The sequence below is a fragment of the Sorex araneus genome, chromosome 1 (assembly GCF_027595985.1).
Source record: "Sorex araneus isolate mSorAra2 chromosome 1, mSorAra2.pri, whole genome shotgun sequence".
NCBI classification, from domain to species: Eukaryota; Metazoa; Chordata; class Mammalia; order Eulipotyphla; family Soricidae; genus Sorex; species Sorex araneus.
In genome coordinates, this window is record NC_073302.1 from 315,587,164 (window position 1) to 315,601,571 (window position 14,408).

The window sequence follows — 14,408 nt, forward strand, 5'->3', positions numbered from 1 at the left end:
AATGTCTTTTGTTGTTGATTTGGGGCAATACCCAGGGCTACTCAAGGGTTACTTCTGGCTTTGCACTCAGGAGTCACTTCTGGTGGGATGTTCTGGGGTGCCAAGAATTGAGCCTGGGTCAGCCACTTGCAAGTGCTCGACCCAGTGCACTATTGCTCTGCCCCCACAACATAAATGTCTTTGCTGACAAAAAATGTTTAATAATGCAAACTGAGTCTAGAGTGATTTGAATATACAATTTTTAAAAACTCTCAAATATTTTTTCTCTAGATTCAATATTCACACAGTGGAAATGTCAGCTTCTCGACTTTTTTATAATTTAATAAGCAAATGTAGTACTAAAAATAATCAGGATTCTGAAAAATTAAGGAAAAATTTATACAGAAAACTCTGGAAAGCAAGAAGAATTCACAGGAGAAACATAAATGTGTGAGTGTTTCTAGTTGAATTTTGAAATTTAGTGTTTAATGTTTTTATTGTATGATGTTTTATAACATACCAAGTTAGTTTTCTCTTTAGAGCCCACATTCAGAATAATATTATCAAGCATTTTAATAGTCATACAGTGTTTTGTAATAGTTCTTTCATAATATTACCTTCTTATTTCTTAGAAGTTAAAATCATACATTTGTGTTTTAGGAATTTGCTCAGTGAATTGAATGGTTATTTATAAAAATAGCTTTTATATAGTCAGGAAGAATTAGCTAATATAGTCATCTTTTAATATAACACTCAAGAAATAAGATTGTATTGTTTTGTTTTTATTGTATAAACATAAATGATGCAATCATAAAGAAATGCCCCTGTTATTTTTGTTTCATTCCATTATTTAAATTAACTTATTTTGCCACTCATTTTTTTTCTTGTCTGAATACAATGCATTTAATTTGTCTTTTAAAAAAATATTGTAGTTTAGGTAACATGCTTACAATAGTGTCAAAGTTAATGGTCTTAATGTTGCCATAAGTTATTCCACTTCATCCCTGTCAAAGTTCTCATGACCCTCCACTGCACCTGTGAACCTTAGTTCAATGTCCTTACCCATTCTTGAGAAAAATAACCGTTGTGTAATAAATTATTCTGTCATGGCTATTTCACTGGTATTTTTTTTTTCTTTTTGGGTCAGACCCAGCGATGCACAGGGGCTATTCCTGACTCTGCACTCAGGAATTACTCCTGGCAGTGCTCGGGGGACCCTGTCGGCGGCATGCAAGGCAAACATCCTACCAGCTGTGCTATCGCTCCAGCACGTTCACTAGTATTTCAGAGATGAGAGGAGAGTGATCATATCAGATAGGTTTGGATCTGAAAAGAGTGAAAATGCATACATCTGAGCACACAGACCTCAGTGACTAGGGCCAACTAAACTAGCACTAGCCTTAGCCAGCAGACTGACCATCCCTCTTGTGCTAAAGAAATGTTGTCTTGAGAAATGCTCCAGGGTACTCCAAGGATAATTTTCACACTTATAAAAAGCAATTGCAAGATACATTAGGAAAAGTTTGGCGAATCACTTCTGCCTGGAGCTAGAGAGATAGTGCTGCCACCAGGTTGCCCGTCTTGCATACAATGGCACCTCCATATTGTCCCCCCAGTCTCACCAAGGGCGATCCCTGAGCACAGTCAGGAGTAAACACTTAGCATAATTGTGGCCCCCAAACCAAAATTAAATGAATGAATAAATAAATGAAATTTGTGTCCTTTTACAGCTGTATAGCATTAGTTTTATTTTTTATTATTTTTTTTGTATTTCTGTGGAGCTTGAACCATATCTATCAGATCTCAGTACTAACTCATGACTCTGTGCTCAGGAATCACTCCTGACAGTGCTTTGGGGACCATATGTGGTACAGGGGTGTAAACACTTTGACCTCTGTATTCTTTTTCTGGTCTTCTATTTTTTTATCTGTCCCTGAATATAAAATATATATAGACAGTAAGTGATAAAGAGACAATTGGAATAGTTTTAATAAATATCTTCTGATGTTTTGTGCTTCGGTGAACTGACATTCTTTGCACAAAGACTTAAGACATAAATTAAAATAGGTCAAACTTAAAATATAAAGTAACATATTTTCAAACTTAAAATATGCAAACTTAGAAATAACTTAATTAACTTAATAAATATAACTTTATACTAATAAATATAACTATAACTTAATGAAGTTATAAATTTAAACTATGAAGAGTTATGGTAAGTGTACTCACTGATTTTCTTATTTTTTCTATCAAGTTTTTTCAATTCACATTCAGGTGCTAGAATTCAAAGATTGATTTTAATGAAAGCTGAAATAGAAAGTATAAAAAATAACATTAAAAAGCTCACTGAAGTTTCTTCAGATTGTACTTACGCTGATCGCCCAATTGTGGATTATAAGGTAAGGAATAGAAATGGAAGATATATTTATTGTGTATATTAGTTTGTTAGTGCTAGTCTAGCAAAATACCATAGACTAAATGCTGAAATAACATATATATTTTCTTCTCATTTCTGGAAAGTAGAAGTCCAAGACCTAGGTGTTGACAGGATTTGTTTCTTCTGAGGTTCTTATAAAGAAGGACTTCTTCCAGAACTTACTCTGTCACTTTTATATAGTCCTTTTCTCTTTGAATCTTCACATTATCAGCTTCTATATGTACTATATTTATATTATCTCATACAAATACTTTTGTCATATTGAGCTAGGATTCACTGCAATGGCTTAATATGTATTTAGAACCTCTGAGAAACCCCTTTCTCAAAATAGGCACACTTAGAGATAATGGATGTTGAGACTTGATATACAAAATTTAGGAGGCACATAATTCAATGCACAAAGGTGTTACTATGTGTCTATATTGTGATACACAGTTTATAAGACACAAACCACAACATTTATGAATTTAGCTTGAAATAAGAGATGCAGTTAATGTTGGAGAATACAAAAATTAAAGTAATTTGTGAAGCTTATACAATTAACAACAGGATAAAGATACATGCCAAAATATAACTTCAATACCCACATTTGTTTTACCTTGTAAATTACCGTTATTTACTAAGGATAACTATATCTATATCTTTATGTGATTATGCACTGTAGCACTGTCATCCCATTGTTCATCAATTTGCTCAATAGGGCACCAGTAATGTCTTCATTGTGAGAGTTGTTACTATTTCTGGCATATCTAATATGCCACTGGTAGCTTGCCAGGCTTTGCCATGTGGGTGGGATACTCTTGGTAGCTTGCTGGGCTCTCTGAGAGGAATGGAGGAATCTAATCCGGGACAGCCCGGGTTGGCCGTGTGCAAGGCAAATGCTCTACCCCCTGTGATATGTGATGATAAATCACTGTATCACTGTCATCCCGTTGTTCGTGGATTTACTTGAGTGTCTCTATTATACTCAGCCCTGAGATTTTAGCAGCCTCTCTTTACTCATCTTTTCCAATGATTGGAGGCTCTTTCAGGCTCTGACCTAATGATAGGTCAGAGGAAGGAGATCTATCATTACTGTTTTTGGCATAACGAATATGCCACGGGTAGCTTGCCAGACTCTGCCGTGTGGGCAGGATACTCTCAGTAGCTTGTCGGGCTCTCCGAGAGGTATTTATCTGTTACTGTATTGGGGGTAGGAATACGCCATAGGGAGCTTGCCAGGCTTTCCCTTATGGGCAATAGACTCTTAGTAACTTGTCAGGTTCTCCAAGAGGGAGAACTAGGCTATTCAAGGACCTTGGTTTTATGGTCTCTGGATGTTGGCCCCCGGGTCCCACACACCTGGGTTCTTCTGCCGGTTCCTTCATGCGTGAGGCTCGTCCTAACGTGTGGAGAGTGGCCTTGAGCATGGTTGTGGCTGGCTTCCAGAGGTCTTCAACTGTCGAGGCTCTGCTCGGGGCGGGGAGGGAAACGCAACCCGTCCCCTCTGATGGGGCCCCAGTGAAGACAGCCAGGCACGGGAGGCAAGATGATAAATATAAAAAATAAATATAAAATTTCATATGAAAAACAGAATTTTATTTTATTTTTTTTTATTTTTTATTTTTTATAATTTATTTATTTTTAATTAGAGAATCACCGTGAGGGTACAGTTACAGATTTATACACTTTTGTGCTTATACTTCCCTCATACAAAGTTCGGGAACCCATCCCTTCACCAGTGCCCATTCTCCACCACCCGTAAACCCGGCGTCCCTCCCACCCTCCCCACTCCCATCTCCCCCCCACCCCACCCTGCCACTGTGGCAGGGCATTCCCTTCTGTTCTCTCTCTCTAATTAGCTGTTGTGGTTTGCAATAAAGGTGTTGAGTGGCCGCTGTGCTCAGTCTCTAGCCCTCATTCAGCCCGCAACTCCCTTCCCCCACATGGCCTTCAACTACAATGTAGTTGGTGATCGCTTCTCTGAGTTGCCCTTTCCCCGGAACGTGAGGTCAGCCGCGAAGCCATGGGGTCAACCTCCTGGTACTTATTTCTACAGTTCTTGGGTATTAGTCTCCCACTCTGATATTCTATATACCATAGATGAGTGCAGTCTTTCTATGTCTGTCTCTCTCTTTCTGACTCATTTCACTCAGCATGAAACTTTTCATGCCCATCCACTTAACTACAAAATTCTTGACTTCCTTTTTTCTAACAGCTGCATAGTATTCCATTGTATAGATGTACCAAAGTTTCCTCAACCAGTCATCCGTTTTGGGGCATTCGGGTTTTTTCCAGATTCTGGCTATTGTAAACAGTGCTGCGATGAACATACATGTGCAGATGTTGTTTCGATTGTACTTTTTTGATTCTCTGGGATATATTCCCAGCAGTGGTATTGCTGGGTCAAATGGGAGCTCAACCTCTAGTTTTCTGAGAATCGTCCATACTGTTTTCCAAAAGGGCTGAACTAGCCGGCATTCCCACCAGCAGTGTAGAAGGGTCCCTTTCTCCCCACATCCTCTCCAACAACGGTTGCTTTTGTTCTTTTGGATGTGTGCCAGTCTCTGTGGTGTGAGGTGGTATCTCATGGTTGAAAAACAGAATTTTAAATAGCAGCTTGATACAAAACCCACAACGCCTCAAAATATAAAAATCAGATGTGATGTGTCTTGAAAATCCTTCCTCATCTGTTCTGTACTAACCTCTTCAATCAGGATACGGTGGAGTTTCTATTTTGTTATACTCCATCCCCTCACATCTCATTCAAAAACTTAATTATAGAACTTGGATCCATTAAACGATACATGCTCATAAGACATTAGCTAATAGATGAACAAGAGTAAGGAAAGGGAAAGGGAAAAGGAGAATGAAAAAGACACCGGAACTGACCCTGGGTGAGGAAGTGATGGAAAGAAAGTATATACAAGAAGATACAAGAGAGAGGAACTTGATACATTTGTTTTTCAACGCTATGGCTTGGTTTTGGATTAGGGGGGAAACAGAAAAAAAACTGTAGGTGAGATGGTTTCTGTTTCTGGTCTCAGAGCACTCTGGGTCCCTAATCCTGCTCCCCACATTTAAGAAATCTTATTTTTGTTTGGTTGGTTGGTTTTACAACCACATCCAGCAGTGCTTAGGACTTGGCTCTGCCTCTGTGATCAGGAATCACTTATGACAAGACTTGGAGAACTATATGGAATGTTGAAGATCAAACTTGAACAAGGCAAACACACTATACAATCTCTCAGGCCCCTCCACAGTTAAGAATTCTTATTGTTCCCATTAGTGTTTCCTCATTGCTCAGGCTGAGCTGTTGACCCAACTTAGTACATTGGAACCATGACCAGTGATTAAATATTTTAAGAACAAGGCCATGATTCTACCACTTTGGGACAGAAGAGAAGAGGACTCCATGCTCCTTATGAGGAAGTGTATGATTTAACTGTGAGGCTGGATTGTGTTCATCTGTATCAGATATTAGACAAGAATGCCTAGTCCTATGGAACTGTTATATTTACACACCATTTGTAAGGCACTGTGAAGTAAACAGGTTTTTGGATCTGTAGTAAACCTTAACTACCTTATTTTAGAAGTGTCTACTTGAATAGAAATTTCTTAACATAGGCATTATTAAGATTACAGTTAAATGCTTTAATTTAATTTTCAAATATTTGGGGCCATTTCAGACTTTAAACAAGATATTATTCAGACTGAGAGGAACAAGACAAGCCTATAAACTCTGTAGACTGCTAAGGCGAGGCATTGGATTTCATCATGGGTCATTGGAATATAAAGAAAGACAAGTTGTCGAAATGCTCTTCAGACTGAAACATGTCAAGGTTAGTCACTTTCGAGTTTCTTAAAAGCACTGCCTTCATTCCTCTGGATACATTAAGGGAGAGAAAACCTATATCGACAGTGGAAAGAGAAGATATTCTATATAACTCCCCTATAATATTTCTAATTAAAGAGATACTCTGCTTACATTTTATCATATTTTATTCTGTTATTTTGCACACATTTTAATAAATTTAACATTAAACATCTACTATACAATTCAGATATTTGAGGATCCTATCTACTTTGCCTAATAGCATAGAATTAGCATATTATTAATTACCACTGCATGATACACATTTTATAAGTGTATCATACTATACACAAAATTGATTTTAACATTCAACCAATGTTGAATTCTTTTGTTCATAAACTCACACTAATATTTTAAAAGATTAGAACAATTGATTGTGCAAAGTAAAATAACTCAGAGTTAAATTTTGGGTTTTTGGTGGGAGGTCCACCGTGATAGTACAACAGATAGGGCTCATGTCCTCAGTGTAACAGTCCCAGGTGAGATCCCTGGCTAACCATATGGTCTAGCAAGCCCACCAGGTGAGAGCCAGGATGAGGCCTGAGTACTGACAGGTGTGGCCTTTAAAGAAAACTAATAAATAAAAAATGAGTTTCTTTTTTTTAAGTTTAAAAAAATTATATTTAGGCACTGGGATTTACATTACTGTCAATTATACTTTTTTATGGATACATCAGTTCAGCACCAAATCCACCACCAGACAGTCTGCTTTCTTCCATCAAAGTCCAAGGTCTCCTCCTCCCATGCCAGTACCCCAAAGTAAGCACAGGTCAAAGGACAAAATTGTCAGTTCTGATTATTTTGATCATTTGTTGTTATATTACTATACCATTTTTCATCTCATATTTGGGAAATATTTGTGAGTAAAATCAATATTATGAGTAACTATGTTAATGCATTTTAAGATTTACATGAAATAGATGATTTAACATTTACATGAAAAAGATTTACATGTAGATAAATCTACAAATGTAACATTTAGTAAGAATAAAGAGCATTAAGGAAAATTGAACGGAAAAATCTTAAAAGACCTACAGAAGGTTAAATGTTTTATCCTAAGAAAGGGAATATTGGCTTTATGTTAGAGTATTATTATATTATAGACACTGCTTATGTGCCTGCACTAAACAGTAGAATATTTCAATAAAATCTCTGTGGCTGTAAAAAATCTTATCAGATATATAACATTTGATATAGATTAAGTATTAATTTGTTGTTGTGATTCACAATGACACATGCTGGGAAGTTTGTCTTGCATTTTTTTTTTTTTTGCTTTTTGGGTCACACCCAGCAATGCTCAAGGGTTACTCCTGGCTTTGCACTCAGGAATTGCTCCTGGCAGTGCTTGGGGGACCATATGGGATGCCAGGGATCGAACCCAGGTCGGCCGCGTGCAAAGCAAACGCCCTACCCTCTGTGCTATTGCTCCGGCCCTATCTTGCCTTTTTTTTTTTTTTTTGCTTTTTGGGTCACACCTGGCGATGCACAGGGGTTACTCCTGGCTCTGCACTCAGGAATTACCCCTGGCAGTGCTCAGGGGACCATATGGGATGCTGGGATTCGAACCCGGGTTGGCCGCGTGCAAGGCAAACGCCCTACCCGCTGTGCTATCACTCCAGCCCCCCTGTCTTGCCTTTTAAAGAAATTCCTTTAATGCTTTTTCAGGACTGGTTTCAAGGTTATGAATTCTCTAACCTGCTGTCTGTCCCTAAAGCTCTTTATAATTCCTTCAAATATGAATGATAATCTATCTGGATAGAGTATTCCTGGTGTTCAATTCATTGAGTTTTTGTATATTACTTTGTTCTCTTCTGGCTCATAGAGTCTTATTTTATAGATCGCTGTGACTCTTATGGGCTTTTATTTGTCAATAACTTATTTATCTTATTTACTGCTTTCAATATTCTCTCTACCTCTGGATTTAAGTACAACGTGATTTGGAGGGTTTTTATTTGAGTGAAATTTTGCTGGTACCATTTGGGACACTTGGATCTCATTGCCTTATATCCTTCAACTCAAGGAAGTTCTTATCTATGATTTCTGTAGCTATTGTTTCTATATTGGAGTCACCTGTCTTTCTTTCCTTCAGCCACTCTGAAGATTCTTGTATTGTTCTCCTTAAACTCATCCCATAGTTCTATTTGGTGGTGGTGGTGTGGTGCATCTGGCAATGCTCAGGGGTTATTCATGGCTCTGTGCTCAGGAATTACTCCTGGAAGTGCTTGGGGACCATATGGGATGCTCAAGAGCAAACCCGGATTGACTCGGTGCAAAGTAAGTTCTCTACCACTGAAATCTCTCCAACCGCATATGGATTTTTTTTTCTTTTTAACATTGTTTTCTAGTGATTTTCTCCACTTCACTTTGGAGTGCCTGGATCTTTTCCTCAGCTGCTTTTAATCTGCTCCTTACAGGTTCTGTTGAGTTTTATTTATTTATTTATTTATTTATTTATTTATTTATTTATTTATTTATGACTTTTGGGGTCACATCCAGCGATGCTCAGGAGTTACTCCTGGCTCTGCAGTCAGGAATTATTATTCCTGGCCCTGCTCAGCAAGACCATATGGAATGTCAGGGATTGAACCTGGGTTGGTCACCTGGAAAATAAATGCCCTACCTGCTATAATATCACTCTCTGACCCAAGTTTTTCTTTTAAAATATTACCTACCATACTCTACGTTTCTGCATATAGTGTTCTCATTTCACCTCTCACATTCTCTTGTGTTTTACTATCTACTTGTGTTGTCATTTCTTGAGCTCATTAAACATGAGTTTACAATGGTATCACTAAAGTCATTGAGGATGTACTGAGCTGCTGGCTCTGGTAGAGCCTTCTAGGTTGTTTTTGCTCTTTGACCTTGGTAAGCTTTTAAGTGTACTGTGCTCCAGTGATACTGAGGCTATATCTTTGTAATTAGGCAACCTCCAAATCTCTGAGGAATTAGACTGGTAATTACTCTTTTGCTTCCCTGCAGGACTTCATCTAGTGGTAGTAAGTATAAACTGTGAGTAGTGTAAAATTTGATGAGGAGCTGTCACACTTAGGAACTTAACAGAGAGCAGGCATGGAGGCTGCTGGGACCTAGCACAAAGGGAGGGGAATCATCCTCCAGTTACAATAATAAGGTTTCAGTTGATGTCAGCTGGGAGATCAGTCTTCCTGGAGGGATGGTACAGCAAGCAGAAGTTCAGAAGCTGCCAGAGATTAAAGGTTTTAAAACAATAAAAACACTTTGCCATGCTTCTTTCTAGATTTACTATTTTATTATGACAAAATTTGAGTTTGATAGGTAAAATTTGGATTTGTTAATATACTGTAGTATATCCCATTTACCACTCTCTTAATTTTTCATATTAATGACATTTTCCATTACTGTGGTATATTTTCATGGTTGATAAACCAATACTAATACATGATTATTATTAAATTTTATTCTCTATGGAGACTTGCTCAGATGACATTTTGTCTTCTAGGATCCTATTTTAGACACTGATTGCATTTGTTATCAGATTCCTTTGGTTTATTCTTGGGTACAAAATGGCTTGAGGATTATTATATATCTTTAATAAAGAGATTTAGTAAATAAATAAATTTATATTTATTAAATAAGTATATATTGAAATTAGAGATATTTATAATTTCAGGATTAAATATCTCTCAATTTAGAAATTCTGTTATGTTTTCATTGTGATTATACTGGAAGTATGTGTTTCTTGAAGAAAGATCACAGAGGTTAAAGTCAATTTCACCCTATCCTTTCAAGAGTAGACTATTTACATGAGTGACTATCTAAATTATTGCGTGTTATTCATTCACAGAAGATGTGTCTATTCTTCCCATTTATATGTATCCAATATTTATCCCTATGTTTATAATGTACATTTAAGTTTTCTGTTATAACAAGTTGTACTTTATGCATTTTATAATTGCTCCTATTTTTCAAGTTTTGGCTATTGGTGGTTCTTTCACTTGTCTTTTGACCTTTAGCAGATTTTGACAACTGTAAATGTTAGAGTTGCTTTGAGCACCTCCTGACTTTCTGGTAAAATAAGATACACTAAAGTCATCTTGCATTATTTGCCCTGATAGAAGAATTACTCATTTGAAAACTGTAGACTTCAGTTAATAATAATGTGCCAATTTGTTCTCATTTTAGTGCCCAAGTGCTTAAAGTTTTAGTTTTAATGGCCCAAATGATAGCTACTGACTGCAGAGATGTTTTGTTAAGACTCTAAATTTAACTCCTAGTTGCTGTTAATATTCTCTTATTTTTTGACAGTAGAATTATTGTGAGTAGAAAGTTTACTTAAAATCTTCCACTAGGGTGGGGGCTGGAGTGATAGCATAGCGGGTAGGGCGTTTGCCTTGCACGTGGCCGACCCGGGTTCAAATCCCAGCATCCCATATGGTCCCCTGAGAACCGCCAGGAGTAATTCCTGAGCGCAGAGCCAGGAGTAACCCCTGTGTATCACCAGGTGTGACCCAAAAAGAAAGAAAGAAAGAAAGAAAGAAAGAAAGAAAGAAAGAAAGAAAGAAAGAAAGAAAGAAAGAAAGAAAGAAAGAAAGAAAGAAAGAAAGAAAGAAAGAAAGAAAGAAAGAAAGAAAGAAAGAAAGAAAGAAAGAAAGAAAGAAAGAAAGAAAGAAAGAAAGAAAGAAAGAAAGAAAGAAAGAAAGAAAGAAAGAAAGAAAGAAAGAAAGAAAGAGAGAAATCTTCCACTAGGGCTAGAGAGCTAGAACAATGATGAGGCAGTTATCTTGCATGTGGCCGAGTGGGGTTTGATCCCAGCACCACATAAGGTTTCCTGAGTACTGTCAGGAGTGATCCCTAAGCACTCACCAGTAGTAAGAATTGAGCTCAGATGGGTGTTTTCCCCAAACAAAATTAACAAAGACAAATCTCTCACTCCGAGGGGCTGGAGATATAGTACAGGGTTGATCATACAATATATGCCCCTTCATTCCTTCACTGTAAGGTATGGCGCTGGTGTTCCATGAGAAAATTTTTCCAAATAAAATATAGTTTTATAATTTCAGGTGATAATGGCTTAATGATATACTTAAATAACTTTTTTGACGCTGATTTATAATACTGATAATGCTGGGTTTTCACACAGTGTTTTAAAACCACACCCTCCATCAAAATGCTATTTAAAAAAAATATATTAAGGGAACCTAACGTCCTCAGTAGTGTTTATGGAAGCACCTAGGTAGTCTATGTTGGTTTTGGGGTTTTGTGTTGTCTTGGATCCATATTCAACTGTGCTTGGCTTACTCCTTGCTCTGTTCTCAGAGATCACTCCTGACAGGGCTCAGGGCTTGGTATACCATTGGGGATTAAACCCGAGTTGACCACATGCAATGCAAACATCCTACCTGCTGTACCCTACCTGCTCTAGAACAATGTTACGTACTGTTTGATGATATATTTTTTTTAACCTTCCTCCCACAGGTGGTAACAGCTACTTCAAGCCTTGCATTGGGAATTAATATGCCATGTAAATCTGTCATTTTTACAGAAGATTCTGTTTTTCTGGATGCTTTGAACTTTAGACAGGTATTTATACTGTATTACTTTTAGTGCACTTATATACATAGGGATGTGGAACATTCGTTCTAGAAGACAAGATAGACATTGATTCTGAAACTTACAGTCACTGTAAATGTAATGAAAAATAGTTTTATTTTTTATTTTTTAAATTTTTTAATTTTTTTTTTGCTTTTTGGGTCATATCTGGTGATGCACAAGGGTTACTCCTGGAACTGAGGAATTACTCCTGGCGGTGCTCAGGGGACCATATGGGATGCTGGGAATCGAACCGGGGTCGGCTGCATGCAAGGCAAACACCCTACCTGCTGTGCTATTGCTCCAGCCCCGAAAAATATTAAAAATATTTTTCACAAATTAGTATAAAATATTTTGAGATTCACAAAGTAGTGTAAATATGATTATGCTAATTCACAAAATAGTGTAAAATATTTTGAGATTCACAAAATAGTGTAAATATGATTATGCTAAATATGTTTTAAGCAAAAAAATATGTTTTAAGCAATCATTGACCAGATAAATATATTTTCTTGAGACTATTTTTGTTTGTTAAATATTGCCAAAATTAAACAAAAAAAATAACAAAAGGTGACCACATTTTTTGAGTGTCCAAACTAATGCCTAACACCAGTGATTATTAATTGAATGTCTATAATGTTCTTAATTCAGACTATATACTCTGGCAATATATTGGTAATTAAGATAGAATTTTCCCTGTTTTAAATCAATCATCTTTAAACACATGTAAAGGAAAAGGACTTTTCTTTATTTTTGAAAGCATAATGTTCTATATTATAAAGGCAAGTTATATATTAACCATTTACAAAATCAAGATTTAAAATAATCATTATGTGATAATCCCTTTAGATGTCTGGACGTGCAGGTAGACGTGGAGAAGATCTTACAGGAAATGTGTTCTTCTATGGTATTCCATTACCTAAGATCGAAAGACTCCTGAAATCTAATGTGCCCAAATTAAAAGGTCAATTTCCTCTAAAATTGTCATTGATTCTCAGACTTATGCTGCTTGTCTCCAAAGCAGATGACAAAAAGGATGCCAAAGCAAAGGTTTGCTTTCATCTTATTCAAATTAATTCAATAAATGAGATAATGTTAGCTCAATTTTATAATTTACACAAGATGAAAATAATAAAATTATGTACTCCTAACTCATTGTAACATTTGATTTTTTGTAGTACTTTTACAAAATATAAAACATGTTTATACTATTCATGTTTTTAAACATACAGAAAATTAAGTCCAAGATTTTCTTGTCTGTTACAATTTTTCTTCTGTATACATTCAAAGCAATTTTTTTCTTTGAAATTATGTCTAGGCTAAGACATTTAAAATATTATAGTTCTGAGGCAATTAAAATTAATGGCTAAAATGCATGATACTGAATGTTATTTGTGGTTTTTCATTTTACACCTTCAAATTACTTCTACTTTGGGGGGATGGAAAAGCCAGTTCTACTCTGTTTTATTCTTGGTTCTGTGCTGAAGGATCACTCTTGACTGGGTTTGTAGGACATAAGTAGTACAAGTGACTGAACCTAGATTGGCCACATTTAAGGCAATTTAGGGCATTTGTCTTGCATGAGGCCGAGGCCGACCTGGGTTCTATTCCTCTGTCCCTTTCGGAGAGCCCGGCAAGCTATTCAGAGTATCCCACCTGCACAGCAGAGCCTGATAAGCTACCTCTAGCATATTCGATATGCCAAAAACAGTAACAACAAGTCGCACAATGGAGATGTTACTGGTGACCACTGGAGCAAATCAATCAACAATGGGACAACAGTGCTACAGTGCTACTCACGAAACAATATTACCAGTCCCAATTATTTCTATACTGTCATGAGTAAGATTCTTATTCATATTTCCTAAATTTTACAAACATTTTACATTGCTCACATATAATCATAAACATTATGGTATAACTAATTATAATAAGGATTATAATTAAATTAAATGTAATACAATATGTAACACCTAGTTTAAAACTTTAAAAGAACCATACATATTATATGGTATACAAAGTTTACATATGCATATATATCATGATGTTCTATAATAGAAATATTTAATTGTCTGCTTATACATTATATTTTAAAGACTCCATAAAGTTTTCCTAATATCTAACTGATATTTTAATATATGTGTATATAGGTATTATCAGTTCTCCAACATTCATTGATATCCTTCAAGCAACCAAAAATCAATTGCATGATAAAATTTTATTTTATATATTCTTTGAACTTCTTGATCACAGAGGTAAGCTTTTTGTTTAATTATACTAAACTGAGATGTTAACCTTGTATATATAATTCTAATGAAATTTGCCTTATTAATAATTTATTTAATGTTAATGAGATCTTGAGATAAAAGCTAATATATTCAAACTGACTTTCAGGGATACCTGAATCAAGAATGTATTCCCGTTGGTTATTCTGGACTGGTGTCTCATTTGCATTATCACGAACCTGCAAACTTTGTTTTTGTAAGTTTGTTGAGGAAAGGTTTATTTCACAAGCTATGTACTCCAATCATAGTGAACGGTAAGCAGTATTTTCTCCAAATGTCTTCTCCT

At 36.2% G+C, this 14,408-nt stretch overlaps 1 protein-coding gene across 1 annotated transcript in view; it reads left to right on the plus strand.

Moving 5' to 3' along the window:
- LOC101556170 (probable ATP-dependent RNA helicase DDX60) overlaps window positions 1–14,408 on the plus strand; it is a 78,050-nt gene that overhangs the window by 45,861 nt on the left and 17,781 nt on the right. Inside the window, exons 24-29 of the mRNA XM_055128051.1 lie at window positions 2,234–2,378; window positions 6,085–6,237; window positions 11,724–11,828; window positions 12,687–12,887; window positions 13,988–14,092; window positions 14,232–14,376. Of these exons, the coding sequence (XP_054984026.1) occupies window positions 2,234–2,378; window positions 6,085–6,237; window positions 11,724–11,828; window positions 12,687–12,887; window positions 13,988–14,092; window positions 14,232–14,376 (854 nt within the window). The remainder of the gene's footprint in view (window positions 1–2,233; window positions 2,379–6,084; window positions 6,238–11,723; window positions 11,829–12,686; window positions 12,888–13,987; window positions 14,093–14,231; window positions 14,377–14,408) is intronic.